The sequence below is a fragment of the Ochotona princeps genome, chromosome 6, assembly GCF_030435755.1.
Source record: "Ochotona princeps isolate mOchPri1 chromosome 6, mOchPri1.hap1, whole genome shotgun sequence".
NCBI lineage: Eukaryota > Metazoa > Chordata > Mammalia > Lagomorpha > Ochotonidae > Ochotona > Ochotona princeps.
In genome coordinates, this window is record NC_080837.1 from 2053957 (window position 1) to 2079782 (window position 25826).

A 25826-nucleotide genomic window follows, 5' to 3' on the forward strand; every position below is an offset into this window, starting at 1 on the left:
CAAGGACTGTTTTACTAATGCTAATGTTAAACCATGATCCATGATTATATGATGCCTTGAAAAAGTGAACATTAGATTTAAATTTAGAGGGGCCCGGTGGTGTGGCCTTGTGGCTAAAGTCCTTGCCTTGAACGCACCCGGGATCCCATATGGGCGCCGGTTCTAATCCCGGCAGCTCCACTTCCCATCCAGCTCCCTGCCTGTGGCCTGGGAAAGCAGTCGAGGACGGCCCAATGCACTGGGACCCTGCACCAGCGTGGGAGACCAGGAAGAGGTTCCAGGTTCCCGGCTTCGGATCGCCTGTTGCACTCATTTGGGGAGTGAATCATCTGATGGAAGATCTTCCTCTCTATCTCTCCTCCTCTATATATATCTTTGTAATACAAAAATAACTAAAAATCTTTTAAAAAAATATTTAAATTTAGAGCTAATAGTAACATATTTTCCTTTACAAAAAAGTTTTCCACCTTTGGTATACAAACTATATTCAAACATAAAGAAAAATCATCTGTGACTATCAGGAAGGAAGAGTAATAATGCAGCATTTTATGAATCTAAACATTTATAAATCAATATAGGAGAATGTAATAGAAAGTTAATCACATGCACTGTTGTACCTTGTGAGGAATGAATCTGGAGGGACATTATTACCAGATTTATCAGCATGACTCATAAATCATCTAGAAACTATGTCACTCCACCTCCCCACTGATGGACATCTGAACCACATGACCTACAGTATTATAATTAACATCTTCGTAACACCTACTGTCACTGGAAATTATTTAATCACAAAGATCAAAACAATCTTGCAGCCATTACTGACCTGTTACTTTATCTCTTCTCCTCATATTTAATCCTGACTCAACTCCAACCCTTCTTACCCTTCTCACTATCTTCTTTGCCGCCTTCCGGACCTAAACTGCTGTCATCTCTGTTCTGGTCTGGCATGGCAATGTTCCACATTAGGGGTCTGCTCTTTAAACAGCAGCAGTCAGAGCAATCATCTCTGATCCTATCAGTCCTTTGCCCAAAACTCTCATGCTGTTGCCTCACAGTAAAAGCTAAAGACAGGGTAACGGTCTATAAGGCTAACCCAGTCAGCTTCACACACCATCCCCATTCATCTCAAGCTCACAGTGACAATTCACTAACAATTTACAAACTTTAAATTATTAGTTAATAATGTCATAAATCATGAAGATATGATCAGACAATATTAATTAAAACAAACAGTTCAGGGTGGAGTCCAGGTAAGTCTACTCAGAGGTGAGGGTGTTTGAATCTCCCAGTCATGTGGCTGTGGCTGTGAACTCATGCCGGGCAGGGCTTCCTAGCTCCTTGTCCAAAGTTGCAAGACAAAGGAGCTGGGCTTCACTGGTGAGCTCTGGGGTTTTGGGGGGTCTGGAATTACTGCCTAAGGACATTCACAGACAAGGCCACCTTACACGTAGCTGAGGAATGAATCTGGAGAGACACTCAACGACAGGGCCACTGTAGTTGCAGGTAAAAGCAAGGGGACTGAGACCTGGTGATTGGAGGGGAGAGATGGGAAGATCTGTATGGCCCACATGGTAATTCAAGAGTTGGGCTTGTTAACTTGGAACACTGCTGACCACCACATGCCAGTCCACGTGAAAACCAAGGCTGAGGGCCTGTCTAGCAGAACTGGATCCCAGTACCTGACCTAAATGTTGGAACAGGGGATAGGTCACGTTATGCTGGACCATGACAGTAACCAGCATGTCAGAGAACCAGGTCTGGGGGTAGAGTCTGTGGGGGATACGTTTGCCAAACTCTGTGGAAATGCAACTCACACTGTTTAGCTTAAGAGCTGGGGTGGTGAGGGGCTAAGCTAGGTGTGACCATTGAATCTGCCAACACCCATGGGGCAGATCCAGGATGCAGTACCCGCAATGTGCATCCTAACACAAGGTGTAGGACGGGCCAGGCCAAAACATTCACCAGCTCACACTAGGCTAAGATGGAGGAGCAGATTATATCATACGTTGGTTTTGGAAGCGGGTGGACCAGGCAGGGCTGAGCAAACCTTAGCTCACTGGCAAGTGCAGAAACCAGGATGGAACGCAAGTCATGGCAGGCTAGGTTACTACACCTACCAGTTTGCATGAGCCAGGGATGGGAGAGACTGAGTAGGGCCAGGTCTGAGCACCCATCAGAGAGAGTTGGGTCTCGGGACAGGCCCGATCAGACCAGGCTATAGCATCTAAGGCAAAGGCCAAGACAGGTGAGGGATTATGCAAAGCTGGGTCAGAGCAACCACTAGCAAGCGCATGATCTGTAGCTGGGAAGAAGTCTGGTTAGGAAGCTAAGGGGATGGTCTGGTTGGATTGTGGTTCCCACTGGTGAATGAGAAAGCCAGAGCGGGAACTGCTGTTTAATCTGAGCATGGCTGCACTGTCCATCAGCACAAGTGTGGGCTGGGTCTGGGGTGTGTCAAACTGGGCTAGACTCCAGCACTCACTACCACTAGTGAGAATGAGGGTAAGTGTAGGACAGGCTAGGCTGGGCAGAAACACCCAATAGTACAAACTGGAAATGGGTGAAGGCCAGCAAGGAAAGGCCACTGTTCCTGCTAGGACAGTAGGTAGAATTAGTAAGGCTGGCCCATGGACCCAACAATATGTGCAAGATCTGGCACTGGGAGAGGTTCTGATGCAGGAGCTTGGGAAACTCCTCTGTTGGGACACAGTCCCGGTAGGTGAGCACAAGAACCACGATAGGGAGCAACCCAGACCAGGCCAGGGAACTGAAACCACAGGTATACATTTGGCATAGGTCGGGGGCGAACCAGGCTGAACCAGTTCATATCACCCGCTGGCGAATGCGAGCACCAGAACAGAGTGTGGGTTGGGCCGGGTTGGGTCGCAGCAAAACCCAGTTCACATGAGGGCCAAGACTGGGGGCCGGGTGGGCTGGGCTGGGCTGGGCTGTAGCCCCCATCAGCCTGAGCTAGAATTGGGGACGGGCTGGGCCGGGCCCAGCCAGGCTACACAACCCACTGGCATGCTGATGTGAGGCAGGCCATGCTGGACTGGGCCACAGCACCCAACGAGCACATGTGATAACCAGGGAGGGAGGGAGTAAAGCCAGTAGGGGAATTTGGAAGGCTCCCCCACGCTGGACCACCACTCCCACTGGAGAGCATGAGTAGGGATGGAGGCAGATCAGACCAGGCAGGGCTACAACACCTGTGGGCCTCATGTAGACTAGGTCAGGGAAAAGCCAGGCTGGAGTGACTATTCTGACTGGTGCAAGCAAAAACTGGTGCAGAGTGGGTGTGGGTTGGTTGGGCTTTGCTGCAGCATCAGCTGGCAGAGGCTGGCACAAGGGACTAAATCTGTTAAGTTAAACTCCAGAATCACCTGGAGTGCATACTCCGGGAGTTGGAGTGGCCCAGTAGGGAAACAGTGGGCATTTCCCTCTTGGGTTACCACTCCCACTGGAGAGCATGAAAACCAGGACAGGGGCAGGGGTGGTTAGACAGAAAGGCACCTGCCAGCATATGTGTGAGCTGAATAGTAGGGCTAGTTGGGCTGAACTAGGATTCCATGCCCATTGACATGTACAAGAGCTGAATGGAATGTGGGACAGACTGAACAAGTCTGCAGTACATACAGGCAAGCATGGGAACCAGGATAGGCAGAAGGCCTGGTGGGGGTTATGCGGAGTCACCGAGACTAGGCTGCAGCTCCCATTGGTTTGCAGGAGCGCTGAGTATGAAGTGGGCAGGATCAGGCTGGACTGCAACAACCATTTGGTTCAAGTGGAAGACAGGGCTGGAAACAGAACTGACGCAGCAATTGCAACCACTAGCATGTGCATAAGCTGACTGGGGCGATGGACAGTGCTGGACCACGTACTAGCAAACACACAAGAATCAGGTCTGGGATCACCTCAGACGAAGTTTCTTTGGAGATCCCTCCAATTGAATTACTGATCTCAGAAGCCCAACCATGAAGAGATTATATCAGCCAGAGAATTCTGAATAGATTACATTGTGCTTGGAACGCAAGATTGGCAACAATTTAGAACTATTGAACTATCAAAACTGCTTGAGAAGAACGTTCAGAGCATGTTCTATATCAAGGACCTGGGATGGGTGGAAGGCTGGGTAGGGTTTCTCCCTTGACCCCAGATACTGGGATGGGGGGATGATATTAGTGTGAAAAAAAAATTATGTATTTTACTGAATCAAGCACAAGTAATAAATTATATATGCAAATAATATATGCATATAATAAGTTATTATTAAGTGTTATAAATAATATAAGTATATATAAATTCCTACTCTGTTTTAGCAACTACAGAATTCATGGCCCTGAGGTTATGAACCACTTGGAATACGGACATATGGGGTAGTACTACAGTACAGTGGGTAAACCTGCCATCTGGTTAAGTTCCCCTGCGCCTCATCAGATCCAGCCCTCTGCTAATTATCTGGGAAATGCTGCACAGGATGGCCCAAACAACTGGGTTCTGCCACCCATTGGAAGACCCAGAAGAGGTCCTTGGCACCTGGTTTCGGCTTGACTCTGTAGAAATTGCTGTGGTCATTTGGGGCATGAACCAGGGGATGAAAGGGATGACACCCTCCTCTGTCTCTCCTTCAAATACGTAAATTTTAAAAAGTAAATACCAGGGCCAGTGCAATGGCTAATCCTCAGCCTTCCAGCATCGCCCTCCCATATGGACACCTATTCCTTTACCACCTGCTCCACTTCCCACCCTGCTCCTTGCTTATGGCCTTGGAAAGCCATAGAGAATGGCCCAAAGCCTTGGGACCCTGACCCACACAGAAGACCTGGAAGATGCTCTTGGCTCAACTCTTGCTGTTGTGGCCACTTAGAGTAAACCAGCAGATGGAACATCTTTCTCTCTGTATCTCCTCTCTGTAAATCTGTCTTTCCAAAAAATACTTAAATCTTAAAAAACAAACAAACAAAACAAACTCCTGAAAAGTCACTCTACTGTCGGTTTTTTTTTCTAGCTCCCTTGTATATATGTGCTAACAGGTGGGTTCCTAGTAAATGTCTGTGGAATGGATGAGAGGATACCTGTGTTACGTAGGAATACGCTGCTTAAAGGAGGTAAGGAAGTCAGAATGTGTCAGGGAATGAGATAAACACAGCTGAAAAGATACACAGACCATTTTTACTAGCCGAAAACAATCATGGAAACACAATTTACTAAGCTGGCAACAGTAGCAAACATACTCCAAATAGATCAGACTAACGTTAAGAGACAGAGCCTGGTAAGTTTAGAAACTGTGCTAGGCAGGTTAGCTTCTCAGATCCTATGAAGTTAAAGTCAGTCATAATAGCATATAGCTGCTTTAATTATATCATGCTGGAACCACAGTGCTTGTATACAGACAATTAAATATGGTTAATTACTGAGGACTAATCAAGCAACCTGTACAGGATCCTTCAAGTCCTCAAACCAGCAACCTGGTACAAAACCTGTCAGGTGCCCTTAGAGCATAAGCAACACTGAACTGGGAAAAGAGGAGGCTGGGAGATTTCCGGGCTCAGAAAGTATTCTTTCTCCTTCTAAGGAGAACTTTTCACAACAGCAGGGCCTTTGGGAACAATATCAGTATTCCACAAAAACACTCTCCCTGCATGTTGTCAATCACAGAACTTGGCAAGACGACCTGGGGCCAACTCATTTCTGCTTAGCAGGGAATCTCTGCCTGGAGGTTCACCACGAAGTTCACCAGAGTGGCCAGAAACTGTCACTGCTGCAACACAGGCCGAGTCTCCTGTTGATGAATCTTTCTTCTTTTAACAGATGTCTCTCAGCTCTGCCTCATGATTGCTCCTACTCTTAACCCTTGTCTCCCTTTAATCCTGTACACAAGTTATATCACATAAATCTCTCTGCTTTTAACTCTTATCCACATCTCAGCACCTCAACTGACACACTTCCTCCTGTAGAGTTCCAACAGTTACTCAGATCCAGAACAGTGACTGTACATTTAAGCAAGTTAAAAATCCACAAAGAAAGTCTTTCCAGGCTTCTAAATGTTTCATTCTTCTGGGGAGCTGAATGAAAGCTAGTTTGGTTTAGCCCCCTTACTGATATGCAACATGCAAAATCTATCAAGAATACTTACATAACTGTGTTGTCATCCACTAAGATATCACAACCATGAGCAGGACACGAAATAGTCTGAAAAAGATTGAAATTTAAACTATGTATGCATTCAACAAATATTTACTGAATGCTTACCATGGCCAGGCACTTTGCTAGGATCTGGGATATTTAATGTCTATGGGATTTTATACCCCTTTTCTATTTAAACACAATGCACATTTGTTTATCACCATATAGTAACTAAAAATGCTGACAAGAGTAAATGGCTTTTCAACTTGAAAGATAAATTGCCCAAACAGCTTAGCCTGACAGATACTCCAATATTGATGTTTACAAAAGAAAAACTTTTTACCTAGATTCCATCTGTATCTGGAATGCCCATTGTAAACACAAAAACCCTGTTACAATTTAGTATTTTATTCCAGAAATCTATAAATTTCATCTATAAACCTCATTTCTTCTGAGATTTGTTAACACAAAAAGCTTCACCGTTAAATTGATACAGGGGTCTAAACATTACAAGAAATCCAACAAAAACAGAAACAGATCGGCACCTTTACCTGTCCCATGCCTTCCTCCATTATTTTGGTAGTTAAATATTCACTCCAGCACTGCATACAAAACTTATGTCCACATTCAAGGCCAGTGAAATACTGCAACAACAAAATAACAGGGTGGGAAAAACCATGAAATTCAACAAAGACATCAGAAGAATCACTATATACAGTGATATGAGGCTCTCATAGGCCCCATTTCCCACAATGGCCATGTCCAACTCCACAAAAACTAATGGGATCTTAAAATGAACATTCAATAAGCAAAATCAATAGACACACAAATACATGAACATTATCTATGGTAAATATTTACAAATTTCAGGAAAGGCAGGAAACAGCTTTGTACTAAATACATCATGTGCCAATACGTATATGAAAAGGCACTCGATACCATTAGCTACTACAGAAATGTACTTCAAGCTCACAAGTAGAACTGTAATAAAAAAGAAAATAACAAGTGCTGGTCAGGGCGTGGGAAAACAGAATATTACTACTGAAGGGAATTTAAAGTGGCACAGGAACTTTGGGGAAGATAAAAATAAGACAGCCCCTCAAAAAACTAAACATTAAAGAATTAACATATGACACAGTATACACATACTCAAAAGAAACAAAATGCACCCAGATAAAAATCTATATGAAAGTGTTCGTAGCTGCATTAGTTTTAGCAGTCAAAAAGTAAAAGCAACCCAGATGTCTATCAACTAGCAAACACACAAAAATAGACGATTCACAGAAAGGAACATAACCCAACACAAAAACAGAACGAATATAGACACAGGCCACAACACAGAGGGACCTCAAAAATACTATGCTAAAAGAAAGAACCCAATCACAAAAACAAACTATTGTTCATTTTACCTCAGTAAGGACTGGAATAGGCAGATCCACAGTGAAAGAAAGTGCCTTAGAGGTTACCTAGAGCTAGGGGGCTTGTAATAAAATGAAGACTGAAAACAACATATCACGAGGTTTCTTTGGGAGATCATTAAAACTTTCTGGGGTTGGTGCCATGGCCCAACAGGCTAGCCCTCCACCCTGTGACACTGGCATCCCATATGAGCTCCAGTTCATGTTCTGACTGTTTCACTTCCTGAAAAAGCAGCAGAAAACTTCAGGCTCCAAGATTCAGATCAGCTCAGCTCAGTTCCAGCCGTTGCAACCATTTGGGGAGTGAACCAGAGGGTGGGAGACCTAGCTCTTCTCTCCAAAAATCTGCCCTCCAAATAAAGATTAAAGAATCCTTAAGAAAAAAAATTTCCCCATTTATTTTTATTGGGAAGTCAGATATACAGAAAGATCTTCTGTCTGGTGCTTCATCCCCAACTGGCAGCAACAGATGCAGCTAAGCCAATTTGAGACCAGGAGCCAGGAGGTAGGAACTTCTCCCAGGTCTCTGATGCACGATCAGGATCTCAAGGCTTTGGGCCGTCCTCTACTGCTTTATCAGACCACGAGCAGGGAGATGAATGGGAAGTGGAGCAGCCAGCACAAGAAACAGTGCCCACATGGCATCCTGGACCAGGCAGGCAAGGATTTAGACATGTGGCTATTGCACCAGGCACAAAAGAAAAAAGTTTTAATGTTTTAATCACTATTTTAAGTAAGGTTACAAGTTCTAGAAAATATACTTACAAAAGGTCTAAAACAATGTAAGAATATAATACTTAATCTTAAATTAAGTAATACAGGTTTTGATTATGATTTAGCAGTCTGAATTTATGCTAAATAATGGGGATCCCTCCTCCTGCTTTCTGGTGTCTGTCTCATCTACCAAGAAACAGAAGCTCCTTCTAAGTCTTGCTCATTCTTCCAGAGCTGCACTAACATGTATATACATGTGGGAACAGCTCCACATCCTCCTGTGTACCTTGCTTTGAATTAACAGTTGTCCAATGTGGTAACACAACAGAACACTCGGGTATATCTTTTAAAAATATATCTACTTTTTTTATTGGAAAGACAGATGTACAAGAAGAGCAGATAACAGACAGAAAGATCTGTCTGTTGCTTCACTCTCCAAGTAGCCACAATAGCCAGAACTGAGCCGATCCAAAGCCAAGAGCCAGGGGATTCTTCCAGGTCTCGCACACAGGGTCCCAAGGCTTTGGGTGGTCCTCGACTGCCATCCCAGGCACAGGCAGGGAGCTGGATGGGAAGTGGAGCAGCCAGGGCATGAACTAGCACCCATATAGGGTCCTGGTACATGGAGGGTTAGGCTCTAGCCACTGAGCCATAATGCTGGGCCCCGGTCCTTCTGTGCCAGTCTGGCAACTTCACGTCCTCATCCCTTGTCCTCAGGCATGGAGACTGGAGCAGGGACCTGGGACCCAGTTTAGAGGGGACAAACTCCACTTCCACCAGGGGAGTGTAGGCGCCAGGCTGGGAGTTGGCATAGGAAAGGAATCACAGTCATACAAACTGGTGCTCATATGAGACCCCAGGCACTAGGTTACTGTGCATGAAGATGTCTTACTACAGTTCCCTATCAGTGGACATTTGCATTTTCGTCTACATCTTTGTTCTCACATGAATGTATTCTAGGACAAACTTTAAGAAAAAAAACTGAAATAATTCATTAGATTAAATTCTGAATTTTTAAAAAAGATTTATCCACTTTTACTGGAAAGTTAGAGTTACAGAGAGATCCTTTATCTTCTGGGATGGCTACAACTTACTATAACAGAGCTAGGGAGATCCCAAGCCAGGAACCAAGAGCTTCTTCCAGGTCTCCATGTAGGTGCAGGGGCCCAAGAATTTGTGTCATCCTCTGCTGCTTTCCTAAGCAATAAGCAGGGAACTGGATTGGAAGTGGAGCAGCTGGGACTTGAACTGATGCGCAAACTGCCCATCACTGCCAGCTAAGGTAAATTAGCATGATACACTGAGCGTGCCCCTCGGATTTCCTTTGTAATACTTTAATAAATGAAAAAAGAGTTAACACTATATATTTTTTTTTTAAGATTTATTTATTTGAAAATGGATGCATTGATCAGAAAGAGACTGATCAATGATGGATCAATCTGGTTCACTCCCAAAGGATCACAACAGTCCAGGCTGCTTCAGGCCGAAGCTAGGAACCCACAACTCCATTCAGGTCTGCGGTGTGGGCAGCAGGGAGTTGTACTCAAAGTGGAGCAGGTGGGACTTGAATAGGCACTCCAAGAGGGGATGCAGGTGGTGTAAGCAGATGGAGTTCCTGACTTCGGGTATTAAGTCTGGCCAGCCCTGGCCGCTGCAGGCATCAGGGAGATGGAAGACCTGTCACTATGCTTTTCAGACAAATAAATAAATAAGCTTTTAAATGCAGGCTGGAAAGGAACTTTGTTATTCTGATTTAGTCGCTAATGCCCAGGGCCAGGCCAGATTAAAAAAAAAAAAAAAAAAAAAAAAAAAACAACCAAAGTCTACAATTCCATCTGGGTCTCCTCCCAAGTGGGTGGCGGGGTCCAGGCACTTGGGTCATCTATCTGCCATTCCCAGGTACATTAACATGAAGATGGATAAGAAGTAGAGCAGCTATGTACAAAGCACTTTATTTCTAGTATAGTGAGATATGTCAGTCTTGAATTTCTGAATTATCTTTGATTTCAGAAGCTAGGCAGGAATACGAGTTTCTGCCCGGATAGCTATGACATCTCGCCTTACCTACTGAAAGTCAGCCTTACTGGAGATGCCTGCTCTGTCCCACACTGAATCCTCCCACACTCACCCAAGCCTGCCGTGCTTCGCTGCTGCACTCTCGTGGCTGCCAGCATGATTCCACCCTGCTCTCTTCTGCCAGCTTATGTTTTTGGTTATTTTTCTGACTTTCCTTTCTTCTTTGCAAATCCAAAGCTGTCTCTTTATTTCCCTTTGTTTTCTTCATGAAGAACTCCTACACTGTCTTGTCACCAGAGTTATTCAGTTTTTTTTTAATTGCTTTTTTGGTTCCTATATGTGGTTCAGTGTTTATTCAGCTACACTTTCTGATCAGCTTTTACTTAAAATATACTTGTGATGTTTCTGATATGACTTACGGCATGCATATCAACTACACTGTGAAATACAGAGGGAGTCTTGGGAGGCTGTGGGTGGGTCTTGGGATGTGCCTTCCGGACAGAACATGTAAGATTGCACTGAACATAACTGAGTTTCATTTCACTACTGACGGTAAAGAGACTCAGCTCTGACTTGCTCCGACAACTTTAATGCACAATCTTTTTGAAAAGTAAGACAAGAACAAATGTAAAATTTCAAAAAGGTGAATATATATACATGCTATACTGTTTCAAAAAAAATACCTGGAAAGTCAACAGATTAATGGTTAAGTGGCTAATAAATAATCACTCAAAGTCAAGACCATTCAGTTTCTATTCAAGGGCCCATTACAACAGAAGGACCTGGGTTATCTGTCTTCCTGTCTGACTTGACACTCCTTGGGAAAACCGAGAAGTACATGGCCTCAACAGGTGAGGCTCACCTACTTGGTCCAGACGCTTTCCCTAGCTCACAGAACAGGTTATTTATTCCTTCAACTCACTCCTGTTCATATTGTCAGAAAACTTCATTAAGAAAAAAAAAAACACAAAAAGTTCTTTTTCAGAATGTTATCTGCAACAGATGTGAATGGTACTGAGAAAAGGGAGTAACAGAAAACATGCTACCCCCCCCCCTACCACTTTACCCACAGATACAAATGCCAACCACCAACAAGAATATCAAGAATAGTCTTTACTACACTAGAAACTGTTTATAAAGGCTGACTGAAGCTGCCTGGTGTGTAAGACACAATGGGTGAGAAGCTGAACAGCACTGGACTATATCACTCTGCCAGTAACATGTCCTGGAACAAGTACCAACTTCCATGCAGGGTTTCTGATGTGAGGATAGCCACCACCTTTCCTCACAGTCCTCAACTCTGCCTTTATCTGTTTAAAATCTTACATTTTAAAACTTTCCCTAACAATGATATTTTATAGCCTAGGTTACATTCCACAATGTAGCAATGGGTTAGTAAACAACCTTGACTCAAAAAATATTATAAAGTGACTGGACCCGGTGCAGTGGCCTAGCAGCTAAAGTCCTCGCCTTGAACGTGCCCAGGATCCCATATGGTCACTGGTTCTAATCCTGGTGGCCCCGCTTCTCGTCCAGCTCCCTGCTTGTGGCCTGGGAAAGCAGTTGAGGACGGCCCAAAGCCTTGGGACATTGCACCCATGTGGGAGACGTGGAGGAAGTTCCTGGCTCCTGGCTTCAGATCTGTACAACACCGACCATTGCGGTCACTTCAGGAGTGATTCACTGGATGGAAGACCTTCCTCTGTCTCTTCTCCTCTCTGTATATCTGACTTTACAATAAAAATAAAATAAATCTTTAAGAAAATTATTATAAAGTGATTAACTGGTCAGACTGAAGAAAGCTCTGAATAGGTTTAGCAGGCAAGGCTAAACTATTGCCTGTGACACTGGGCTCCCATGAGTGCAAGTTCAAGTCCTGGCTCCTCCACTTTCAATCTACCTCCCTGCCAATGAAATGGGAAATTAGCAAACAGCCCAAGCAACCCAAGTGGCAGACCTGGAGAAAACTCCTGGATCCTGGCCTGGTTCAGCCCTAGTTGTTGTAATCAAATGAGGGTGAACAAGGTGATGAAAGACCTCTTTCTCAGTACTCGTTTTCAAATAAATAAACAAACAAATCTTTACAAAACAAGAGCAAAAACAAAAAGAAACTACATAATTAGCCATAACAAAGATGAGCAGGGTAGGGACTAATCATCTGAGTGCTCCACCAGTTCAGAAAATTAAGAACAGATCACACAGAACAGTTAATTTCAAAAGTATTATAAATTTAGTGACCAAAAGTATTTATTACAAACCCATTTTCACATGGCATTACATGGCGTTAAAACCAATCTCCAAAAGGACAAAAGTACGGAAGGAGTATACAAATAAAAGTACAAATGTGTGAAGAGAATTAAAACGAGGAACTTCAGCCCTAAGCTGCTCAGTGACTCCACTAAATGAGTAGAGCTTTATGGGGACTTCAGCAGTTCTCTACCTGAGAATGTTAGAACTACCCTTCCATGGGACTGCACGCAACCGGCTCAGCCTAGGCCCTTGTCACCGGCATCCCCTCTCCCCACAAACTCTGATCCAGTTTCCTGCTTATGACCTGGGAAAGCCTCAGATGGCTCAAGTTCTTGGGACCCTGCACCCATGTAGGAGACACAGAAGCAGCTCCTGGCTTCAGATCAACTCATTTCTAGCCATTGCAGCCATTTGGGGGTGAACCAGCAAATGAAACCCACCCTCTCTGTAAAGTATCAACCTTTAAGAAAATTATCCTTCAGTACACCAGTCTAAAAACTATGAGAAGGGATAGGTATTGTCGTTGTACAGCAGCTGAAGCAGCCACTTGGTATGCCCATGTCCCAGATCAAGTTCTAACTACTCTGTTTCCCTGTCGGCTTCCTGTAAACACATCTAGAGAGGCAAAAGATAATGCCAGTGCTTGAGCTACCATCACCTACAAGAAAGACCTGGAGCTCTGGGCTCCTGATTTGGGTATGGCCCAGCATCAACTTCTGACAGCACATCCCTCTCTGTTTCTCTTTCACTTTTACTCTTGCTCTCTCATGCTTTCAAGCAGGAAACAAAACATTATTCAAATTTTTTAAAAAAAGCAGCTCTAGTTTTGCTCTTCTGTTTTTCACCATGCTTCATTTATCACTTGTTTTTTTCTTACTTTCAACCATGTTGCTTCTCCTGCCATCTTGCTCTCTCCTGTACATAGATAAATTTCCATTAAAAGAATAATTTGGTTACATTATTACTGCCTCTTCCCTCGCACTTTCAGGTCAGTGCCTTTTTGGCTCATGCAGTGTAGTCTCTCTCATCTTTATTTTTTTTTCATTTTTATTTTAAATTCTGAATTTTATGGTACAATTCTGTAGAGTCAGGGATCCATCCCCACCATTTCTCATCCTTTCAAAGGTCATCAGTAAATTGCTTGTTAATCTGAAATTAATTTTTCTTTTCTCTCAAGTCCTCAAGTACCACATGCCATTCCATATTGCCCAAAGGACACTGCCATTCCGTTGCTGTGTAACTCGCCTCCCTAGCTAGCACTCTGGTGAGTCTACAGGCCAGCTTCTACGTGGAATTCAGCCTGAAAACAAACACAGCCTAAAAATCTCTCCAACATACTTCCATAATAGCCTTGCTTTGTGTTTTAGGGGCCTTATAGTACTTCTTGTTCTGAATATCATCTTATTTATCTACCTAGCTAACCTGTAAATTATTTGAAGACAAACATTATGTCTTTACTTTCCTGTATGTTTCTAATTCACAAAACAATCCTTGTGTGCTGAATGAATGGCACATTCATCATCAGCTACACGCACAAAGGAAAACTTCTACTGTAAATCTCCACTCCAGATTTCAGTTCCAGTTTTGCTGGATGATAACAGAATACACTGGAAAAGTGGCTATTTGTAAACCTTTAGCTTCACTATTCACATTAGATTTAAATTAAGCAGAAACTAGCTATACAGAAGCAGGAGAAAAACTTCCAAGGAGTAAATCAGGTTTAGTCTGGGACAAATTATTTAGGCCTTAGTATTACTTTACAGAAATATTAATAAACCTTAGAACTATACAAGTCTAATAAACCTTAGAACTATACAACTGGCAAAGAAATGGTCAAAACATGAATCTTAGGAGAAATAATTATTAGTACTACTTTATTGATTTACATTTTATTGATTTACATTGATTCTATGTTTTGCTTCTATTTTATTGATTTACATTGATTCTATGATTTACATTTTATTGATTTACATTGATTCTATGTACTCATGTTTCAGAACTTATCCCTGATCACCTAGAAGTATGAACTAGCTCCTTTCAAATGCGCTCTCTTAAAGGCACACATATGAAACTATTGAGTTAACATTTATCAAGAAAGAAAAAAACTTCAATATATCAACATCTAAAACCAGAAAGACCTGGAAGGAAATAATTAATAAAGATTTGCTTAATATTTGGGTTCGGCGCTGTGGTCTAGCAGCGAAAGTCCTCGCCTTGAAAGCACCGGGATCCCATATGGGCGCCGGTTCTAATCCCAGTAGCCCTCATTCCCATCCAGCTCCCTGCTTGTGGCCTAGAAAAGCAGTCAAGGATGGCCCAAAGCCTTGGGACTCTGCACCTGCAGAGGCGGTTCCTGGCTCCTGGCTTTGGATTGGAGCAGCACTGGCCATTGCACTCACTTGGGGAGTGAGTCACCGGGCGGAAGATACTTCTGTCTATCCTCCTCTCTATATACATCTGACTGTGCAATAAAGATAAATAAATCTTTTAAAAAAAAGATTTGCATAATATTTAAACTAGGGGATATGAAAGATACTTGCAATGTTTAACAGAAGTTTTTCTTCGACATCCCAAACCATCTTAAAAAATGAATTCTAAGTAACTGCATTCATTCTACAAATACTACAAAGTAAGGTCTTCACAGGAAAACTATGTTTGTTAAAGCATAAGAAATTTCTTTCCTAAATACTCCAAAGTAGATCATCTTAATTAAAAAAAAAAATGGGCTGTAACAGAAATACCAACTGTGTGTTCTATGCTCCCCTTTGTGATACGCAAAATCTCTATTAAAATGGACTTTTATAAATAAAAATCTTTAGCAAACAGTGTTTAAATAATTTTGTAGGGGTGATGACTATTTAAAAAAACAAGCTAGAAATGTCTATTATAGACTACCAGTTGAGAATCCCACACCAAAGTGCCTGCATCTCATTCTCAGTTCTGGCTTGTGTTTCTAGCTTCAACAGCACTGGGTCAAGCACATGGGTTCCTGTCACTGCATAAGGGAGACCTGGATGGAGTTCCCAGTTCCTGGTGCCAGCCCAGAACCAGGAATGCACCAGCAGATGGGAGTTCTGTCTCACAAATAAAGAATAAAACAATTTATGTGGATTTTAATTTTGAGGAAAATAAATTTCACTCACTGTGAAAATAAACTCCAGAAATATTTAAATGTATAATGACAACTTGGGAAAAGTCATTTTTTAAAAAAAGGAAATGGGGGTTAGGAATACAGGGAACCAAGCTTTTGCCTATTTCTCTTCCTTTCCTTATACATTGCTGACAGAATACTGCTTAGTGTTGACAGAACACTACTACCTCTAACCCCCAAGATTTCTTTTATTAATATAATGAAATACAGTCGGTGCTAGCCTTACACTACCAGATACTCACCGAGTTAGGGTAGTTCAAGTAGCAGATCTGACAAGGCATGTCCTGTGCTGATGACCTTGTATTCATCTGGCGTGTTCGAGACTTTTTACTTGGATTAATTACATGACACTCAGCAAAGAGCTTCTCCAGGTTTCCATCAAAGTACCTGCATTATTTAAACAGAAAGGATGAGAGCCCAGCAAGAGCATACTGTTAGAGCTCTCCAAAATTTGATTTTCTATAGGGAAAAGCAATTAACTGAAATAAAATAAACAAGATCAAAACCTTTTTGTTCAGAGGCAATCAGAATGGTACGGCTACAAACAGTAGCAAACACAGGTTGTGTGTGTGTCTGTGTGTATGCGAAAGTAAAGGTAGCTGTTTTAACTTTCTGAAATTGATGCTGCATTTTTAATTAAGAGTCCGGGGAAGTTAAGCAATTGGTACTTTAACAGTGACACAACTGGCACCTATAGAAGAAAGCTATTATTATTGGTACCTATTAAGAATAGTTGGGGCTGGCACTGCGGCACAGTGGGTTAATCCATAGGGACATAGGGACATAGGCACCAGTTCCTGTCCTGGCTGTTCCACCTCTGAAATCAGCTGGCTGCTAAATGCACTTGTGTCAGCAGGGGAGGATATAGTCCAAGTGCTTGGAACCCTACCAATCACTTGCCAAGACCCTGAAGTTCCTGGATTCAGCTTTTCATAAAATATGCATCTGAATACATAAAAGTAGTTAGATATTTTTAGCATGAAGTGAATAGTATGACAAGTGCTATCTTTGAGACTTCACTAAATTGTAAACTTACTGACAGAAGTAAACACTTAGCACAGTGTTTTGCATTAATCCAGAAGAGACCAGATCCCTGGGCCCAAAAGGATTTAAAAATCTGATTTTTAAAACAGGTGAATTAATATAGCTGGCTAATTATTTATAAGCTGTAAAACTCAGGTTTCAATAAATTCAATATTCTTAATACACAGAGTTCTCCATTTAAAACATAATCAATATTCAGACTTCCATTATTTCCCATGAAGGCTGTGTGTCAAAGCATCAGTCTGCAGACTACCAGATAAAAAACAAATCAAATTATTCCACTCAGACAAGTATGTACGTACTTTTAAAAAATTCTATAGACCGAGGTGTATTCCAGAGAAATAATCAAATTATCAATGAAACCATAAAAAGGGAGTTCACGTAGACACTACCACTAATGATTCAGAAAATCAAATGTTTGCCTATAAATCTCATCACTGAGAAAAACTGCCAAGTTTCATCGGAAAAGTGACAATGTAAGAGATAACACTGAACATGAATCCATAAACCAAACAAACATCTAGTCTCACCAAATTTTCATGCTCGGAAGAAAGGACAAACCTATCACCTGAAGTATGACCCCATGGAATGGTCTCCTCACATCCAGAGTACAGTCACAAGATTGGAGTCTGTAGAATCACAGAAATAACACACGCCCGGATTCACAACCTGCTTTTTTCACGACACAATACTCACTAGACATCTTTAAAAAGAAACAGAAGTCTACACTATTATTAATTTTCTTGTAGTTTACCGAACCTAAGTACTATTTTTACACTTCATCAACATCAGAAGAAGGAATTTTTAGATATTCTAAACTAGATCAAAAACTTGCCTCACTTCACAGGAGAACAACACCAAAACTTAACTTACATTTTCCTCATGGCTCGTGAGGCTTCCTAAGTTTTTCTGTGGTAGTCTTACTCTTTTATCAGACTCGGTATGGACACACACAGTGACCTTCTGACTCACCAACTGCCTTCCTTTCCTAGTTTCCGACTTGCTTTTCAACCTTGCGTAAAGGTGATTTATTTAATCAGCAAATCTACAAAAGCCCACTGTGGTTCTTAATTTTCATACATAGCTTTACAAGCCCTAAAGGCACATGAGTGGTCAAATACCACCAGAGTCACCAGAATCCCTAAGGGGGAATGGGGGAGACCCAGTGTTGCTGTCCTGGGAGGTAGCTGTCAGGTATCCAGTAGCTACCACCCTGGCATACACATAAGACACGTGGGAACCAGAGACAACCAGGGAGTGAATCAGTAGATGGGAATAAATACTATCTGTCAAAACATAAGAAGTTTAAATAACCTCTATATTTTAAAACTTGATTGAAAATTCATGAATGTTATTTAGATCTTTCCTTTGAACTAGCAACCCACCCCCCTGTAATCCTTTACTGCAGGACTGCACATTGGCTTGGACTTCAAGAACTCAGTGAGCCTCACTACCTCCTCGGGCAGTCCCCCAGCCTGTTAGAGTCAATCCCAGAGGACGTGCACAGCTGCTGGAGCCCTCGTGTCCACAGCACCTTTTCATAGATGCTCAGTTCTTCCACAGGATGGCCAACTAGCCCAACTCTCTCAGCTGGTGGTCACAGGCACCCCTTGTCATGGAATAGATATCCACAGTCCTATAATCTTTCCAGCCTACTCATTTACCTCTCTGCACTGTTATTTTAATAAGAAATCCTTGATTATCATTCCTCTTTAGAAGTTTCCACATTCTCTTTTAAGATAGTGTATAATCCTTTTGTTAGAAAAGGAGTATGTTGGAAGCTTCATTACATTTACATATATTGAGACTACAGTGATTGAAGGAATAATTGATCTTCCCAAAAAGCAGCAATGCAATTTTGCGTCTCAACAGTTTTATATTATCACAATGCAGGCCCTATAAAATAAGGTCTTTTAATGCTAAACTGACTTTTACTTTAAGCATATATGCATTTTAGAAGAAGTTAATCATTTTATTCTTTCTTTAAAAGATTTATTCATTTGTATTGGAAAGTCAGATCTGCAAAGGAGAGACAGAAAGATCTTTTGTCTCCTGATTCACTTCCCAAGTGGCCACAACAGCCAAAGCGCAGAAGACCCAAAGCAAGGAACCCCTATATGATGCTGGCACATGCAAGGCTAGACTTTATCCACTAGGTTGTTGTGCCGGATTTACACAGAGAAGAGGAGGGGGAGGGAGGTATAGTGGGAATGGGGGAAGATTGTTTTCCATCCGCTGGATCACTCCCAAAATAGCCACAATAGCTTGAGTTGAGCAGATCTAATCCAAAGTCAGGAGCTTCTTTTCGGACTTCCCAGAATGTGAATGGAAGGTCCCAAGGACTTGGGCCATTCTCTGCTGCATTCCCAGGCCATAAGTAGGTAGCTGGATCACAAGTGGAGCAGTTGGGCCCACAACTAGCACGCATACGGGATACTAATGCTTCAAGCAAAGGATTAGCCTGCTAAATCACTGCACTGGCTTTGAGGTTAATCACTAATTTGGACTGCTAGAGATGAAGAGATGGGCTCCCACTTGCTGGTTCACTCATCAAATACACATAATTGCTGGAGACAGAGCTGGGACTTGAACCCATATATTCCAATGCTGGATGCAGGTGATATAACCACTAAGCGAAACACTGGAGTTTTAGCTTCCTGAATCAATTTTTTTTTTAAATTTATGGAAAGAAGAGACAGAATGATCTTCCCTCTGTTGTTTTCACTCTGCAAACGGTCACAATGAACAATACTGAGCCTATATCAACTCAGGAACCAAGAGCTGCTTGTGCTTCTCCCACCTGGGTGCCCTGAATTGAATCCACACCACCTATGTGCATGCAAGGAACTCAAACACTTCAGCTATTACCATTGCTTCCCAGGCGCCTGAAGTCAATGGAATTCAGGTTCTCCTTTATAGGACTGGGGCATCTGAACAGCTAAGACAAATGCCTTCCCCATCTTCTATTTCCTTTCATAACTAGCTCTGAACCCACAAACATTTTTTGGAAGATTTTGAAATCCAATACAATATTACTAGCAGTGGCTTATTTAACAATACAAACGAATTCCTCTACTTTAAATCACACATTAATTGTTACTACATTATACAGCTTCACACTTTAGGGTCAAATGTTGGTTAGAATTTCCTGAAAATATTCTTGGACTGAAAATTTAATTTTATTGCTATAATATATACATTATATATATAAAAACTACACTGTTTGAAAATTTATTTATTTAAAATGCAGTGTTACAAAGAGCAACTTTTAACTGCCTGTTCACCCCACAAATGGCCAAAATGGCCAGGCTGGGTCAGGGAGAAACCAGGAACCTAGACCTCCATCCAAGTCTCCCAGAAGGCACAGAGACCCAAATACTCCGGCCATCAGTACTGAGTTGATCTGATCAGGCTATATCAGGAGCAGCACCAGGACTCTCATGCAATGTCAGCAATGCAGCAGCACGTAGGTATTTTATTTAAAGCTTACTGTTGATTTGAAAGGTAGAGTGCCAAGAGAAAAACATACTGCATTTGCTGGTTCAGTCTCCACATAACGATAATCTCTAGTTTTAGGCCAGGATGTCCAACTCCATCCAGTTCTCCCATGAGAGCAGCAGGGCCCCAAGCACCTGGGCCACATTCTATGGCTTTTATTTGCACATTAGGAAGGAGAGATGTATCAGAGATGGAGCAGTCAGGACTCAAACTGGCATTCTGGTATGGAATGCTGGCGCTCATCAGTGGTAGATTAACTTTCTGAACAAGGCAGAATGACAGAGAAAAAAGCAGGAGTGGAGGGAGAGAAATCTTTTATCAGCTGGTTCACATTCCACAAAGAGCTGCAACAGCTTAATACTGAGCCAGGCAGAAGCCAGGAATTGCAACTGGGTCTCTGAGGTGAGTGGCAGGAACTGAGGACTTGAGCCATCAGGAAATATTCCCCCAGGACCAAAGCTTCAACCACCATCACAACTGCTATACCTTAAATGTATAAAAAAGAAAATAAATAAAAATTATGTTTTGTTTACTAAAATTTAAATGTTAAAAGTGGCAAAAAAAAATCTTTCCCTGTCCTCATGTGAGTATTTTTCATGTGAGTGTTTCATTTTCTTCCAGTTACCTGGAGTTAATGAGAGTTTTTATAAATGTGTTCCCCAGGAGTTGTGGTACGGTTAATTTTTAGCATTTAGCTGACTCCAAAGTCACTCAGACATGAAGAGCTTTCTCTCTCTTTTTTTTTTTTAACATTTCTTTTTATTTTATTGGAAAGGTAGATTTATAGAGAGAAGCAGAAACAGAAAGAAAGATCTTTCAGCCACTGGTTCACTCCCCAAGCGATCTCACTGGCTGGAACTGAGCTGATCTGAAGCCTGGAAGAGCCAGGAGCCTCTTTCAGGTTTCCCATGTGGGTGCAGGGTCCCAAGGCTTTGGGTTATCCTCCACTGCTCTCCACAAGCAGGGAGCAGCCAGGGCATGAACTGGCACTCATATGAGATCCTGGCATGTGCACAGTGAGTATTTAGGGCCACAGCCACCATGCCAGGTTTCAGACCCTTCTTTTCCTGTTGCTACTGTAGTTTCAAGTTTGACAAGATTATGGTTTATTCCTTCAAATTTCCTTAGTTTTGTCCATTTCCTTCTCTATTTTATCAGCTCATCTTTGGAAACGCTGTCATATTCTCCACACTCAACAACATGTTCCTCAAAGAATCAACTATTTCTTCTAATTTACGACAGTACTCAGGAATACAGGAATTGTATCTCCTTAAACAGGTTTACCAAAGTTCCTTCAGTTTGCTGCTTTAGAGAACATCTTTGTTGATGGCCACTGGGCCACAATCAGAAGTGACCCAGTCGCTGATGAAGACATACTGCATACTGAAGAAGGGCTGCTGGAACCCCGTTCCTCTCCTGCACCGCTCTTTTTTGTGAAAATCAGATAGACACAAAGGAAGACAGCATGTGACTTCTTGCACCAACCTTGCCTCAGGAGCAGCTGGATTCCCACTTTAATAGGCTAGAGTTCTCTACAGTAAGTGTGCTAATATAGGCAATCATCATTTGCCAATTTAAATAAAGGGTTGTTAGACTTAAATACTTTCCTAGGTTGCAAATGATATTCTCTTGTGTTCTTTTTGTTCCTTCAGATTGTTCACAGAACAATACATACAGCTCACACATACAGCTGAGGAAAACCAGTACTTAATCAGCGGCCCATAACTTGGGCGTTGTCAGCTCTTTCCCAAGCACATTGACCCTGTGACCTGTTGTTGCAGGTGGCTTAGTTCACTGAGCCAAACACAGCTCATCCACCACAAATTTGTGTTTACCTTAACGTTTTTATTTCACAATCTCTGGTGCCAGAGTTCAATTTAAACAAGCTTCAACAACAGTCACAACTGTAATATACCTTAAAGGCATTCTAAGAAACTACTTTTTAAAAGTTGGTCTCTCTATCCCTTCTCTACTTAATAAAGATATTTAGGAAAAAATAACAAGCAAAGGAACAGGAAAAATTATTTTATATTATGAGTGACCAAGAATTATCTTGAACTTATATAAAACAAAAACAATACACAAGGCATAAAAATGACAATCTTCACACAGTAATATTAGAGAGCAGACACTGAGAACAACAACGCTGCCCAGCAATCCTCACCTACCAAAGAAGTAAGCTGACATGGTACAGCACAGACTCAAAGTCAGGGCCTTGGAGTGTTTTGACTTAAAAAAAATTTTTAATGGAAAAAGTTATAGACAGAGTGGGACACAGAGAGTTCTTCTTTTCTTTTTTTTAAAGACTTTATTTTTACTGGAAAGGCAGATTTACAGAAAGGAGCAGAGACAAAGATTTTGCTTATGCTGGTTCATTCCCCAAGTGGCAGAACAGCTAGATGTGAGCCCATCCGAAGGCAGGAGCCAGTCAGGAGCTCCTTCCAGGTCTCCCCATATGGTTGCAGGGTCCCAAGGCTTTGTGCCATCCTCGCTACTTTTCCAGACCACAAGCAGGAATCTGGATGGGAATCGGAACAGCCAGGACACTAAATGGCACCGATTGAGCCATTGCACATTGTCCCAGGGATCTTCTATTACCTGGAAAATAATCCTTCCCCTGCAATGGCTCCAATAGCCAGGGCTGGGCCAGGTTGAAGCCAGAGCTGTATCAGTCTCCTATGCAGGTGGCACGAGACCAAGTACTCACTCCATCTTCTCCAGCTTTCCCAGGCAAATTAGCAGGGAGCAGGATCTGAAGTGGAATTCAGAAGGGGCAAATTAACCTTCAATGATGCCCATTTAAGATTTGCAAAAACTGTTAGACTTTCAAAATTATTGCTTCAGTAAAAAATTTTAAAGGGCTCCTGGGGTAATTATAAATTTTTATATAAATAAAAACAAAAGTATACTTTGTGATTTTGAAAGTTCTTCTGAAGTGATAATGCTGGGTGTATAATGTTCAGGACTCCAAAGAACTGAGCAACAGAAAATCATTTTTTATGGTTTCCAGCCCTCAGAAACTGGAAACCTCCAATTGAGGAATTATATGAATGATTGCAACGTGTTTTAAAAGGTTTGGGGCTTCAGGGTTCATTGTGATGACTCAATCGGGGTTAATCCTACACCTTCAAGCACTGAAATCCCATAAGAGTGCTGGTTGGTGTACCGGCTACTCCATTTCCTTGCTTGTGCCCTGGGAAAGCAGTACAGGACAGCCCAAAGCCTTGAGACTGTGAAACTGCATAGGAGACCCAGAAAAGCTCCTGGCTTCACTTTTGTTCAGTTCCAGCGATTGTGGCCATTTGAGGAGTGAAGCGGTGGATCAAAGATCTTTCTGTCTCTCCTTCTCTCTTCAAATTTACCTTTCCAATAAAATACATAAATCTCAACGTTTTCCATTTCTTTTAAACAAATATTTGACATATATAATCTAGTCCATGTTTTAATGTAAGTGGTATTTAGTACTGCTTTCCTATTGCAGTACAGCATCTCATAGTTTATTTTTTAAGAAGGTTTCTTCAAGGTCTTATCCTTTTTTTTTTTCCCTCAGCCATCATGACTTTCAAGGCAGCAGATTAAGGAACCAACCATAGTGAAACATATGTAAAATAATGCTTCCTAGGCTTGTGTTTACAACATAACAGAAATACAGATTCTTAAAGAGAGCTCCCAACATTTATTATACAAAGCTTAAAAGAAAAATTTGCAAATCCAAGAGAATAGCTTTAAGCATTATCAACACATATATAACCATATATCCAAACACACACACACACACACATACACACACACACACACACACACACACACACACACACACACACACACACAGTTTGTCTTCATGAGAAGGACATCATCTACCCAGTTCCACTCCACAAATGCATAAAACAGCTGGGACAGGTTTGAGTCCTGAGCCCAGAACTGCATTCAAAGCACAATAGCCAAGGACTGCCAAATGGGATGCACCCCAAGGAAAAACTTAATTTGCTATGCCATAACACATCCACACCCCAAAAGCTTTTTTTGGACTTATCAGGTAGGTTTGAAACAAAGACCTACCTCTACTCAGAATCTTCACAAGACACAGTCACTGGACTCAGAACCTGTTCCAGCCACAATGAAGACAGAAGCTCATTGTCACTAACTATGACTATTCAATTTTACTTAGTTCTTGTAACACACAGGTTCGTAAGCTGAAATCCTAATAACATCAGCAACACCTCAACCTAGAGAAAGTCCAAAACTTTTCTCATACATGAAAGGCAGAAACCTGAGAGGGATCATACATTCTCTGGTTCACTTCCTAAACACCCACCCAATCAGGGTTGGGCCAGACTGAAGACAAACTCCAAAACTCAATCCAGGTCTCCTATGTTAGCAGTAGGGACCAAATCACTTGAGTCATCACTGTTGTCGCCCAGAGCACAGCTGGAAATGTAAACAGGGTCAGAATTAAACCAGGCACTGTGATGAAGCAAAAAGGCATGCCAGATGGAGCTTAAACACAGCCAAACACCTGCCCCTAAAAGTTTTTTTTTTTTTTTAATGTGTTCAAGAAAACAAAGATAATGGCTTCCGTGTTCTCTTGCTCAGGAACAAGCTGGTCAGGAAGCTGAGCCACAGTCTTCTTGGCTTTTAAAGATACCAGAAGAACGGCCATTCACTGGGTTAGGATCACCTTGACCAACCACAATGTCAATTCCGTAGAGAAAACACGCATTGACTTGATCAGAGGAGCAATGGAAAAATTCTGAAAGTGAAAGGACCGGTTCAAATGCCTACCAAGACATTGCGAATCACTACAAGAAAAAAGAGGACACTGAGTACCATGTAAGAAGATGGAGAGCAGAACAGGTCGGGCAACTCTAGCTATCCAAGCTTTGCCAGCAGTTAGGTGGGTAGATGAAATAGGGTGGACTCAACCAATGGACCTCAGAAGGATTTTCCGAACCCTGCAGCAGCAAAACCAACATCATCTTAGAACTATCAAAACCACTCAAGCAAAACTCTTGCTGCAATATTCTCCACATCAGGGTTTCTAGGAAGACACTGGGTAGACATCTCTCATTCTCAGGTGCTTAAGTGAAGAAACATTAAATCAAGTATACATTAAGGTGCAAAGGAGATAGTGACTATCTTGAGAAATAAAAAATCCCTTATGCTGGGTTTTGAAGGACAACTGGGAAAAATGCAGTAAGTCAGGCAAGGCAGCAAGTCAGGTCTGGGTACATACAATGAAGCTCCAAACATTCTATTGAGTAGGCACAGAGCTGAAGATACTCACAGTCCACACTGAAACGCCAGCACAGCCACTCCGCTTCCCAGTGAGACAGGCTAACTTGGCAGTCTGTATTCACTAGCTGACTTCCCTCATGACCACATCGGCCAGGGTAGGACAGACCAAAGCCAGGATCCTGGGTCCAACAGTGTGGGCCGCCTTATGTGGCCATCCATCAGCAAGGATGAAGCACATATACACCAGTGACTGGTCTCTACCATCCATGTGGAAGACCAAAATGGAGTGCAGGCTTCCAGCCCAGCTCTGGCTGACTGTGGGCTTTTTTTTTTTTGGGGGGGGGGGGAGGGGAAGGGTGACCAGAGGGAGG

General features: G+C 42.2%; 1 protein-coding gene across 1 annotated transcript in view; it reads right to left on the reverse strand.

Annotated features, from left to right (window-relative positions):
* ARIH1 (ariadne RBR E3 ubiquitin protein ligase 1) overlaps positions 1–25826 on the reverse strand; it is a 78443-nt gene that overhangs the window by 24732 nt on the left and 27885 nt on the right. The window contains exons 3-5 of the mRNA XM_004594662.3: positions 15921–16065; positions 6681–6773; positions 6140–6195 (exon numbers count right to left, since the gene is read on the reverse strand). Coding sequence (XP_004594719.1) covers positions 6140–6195; positions 6681–6773; positions 15921–16065 — 294 coding nt within the window. The remainder of the gene's footprint in view (positions 1–6139; positions 6196–6680; positions 6774–15920; positions 16066–25826) is intronic.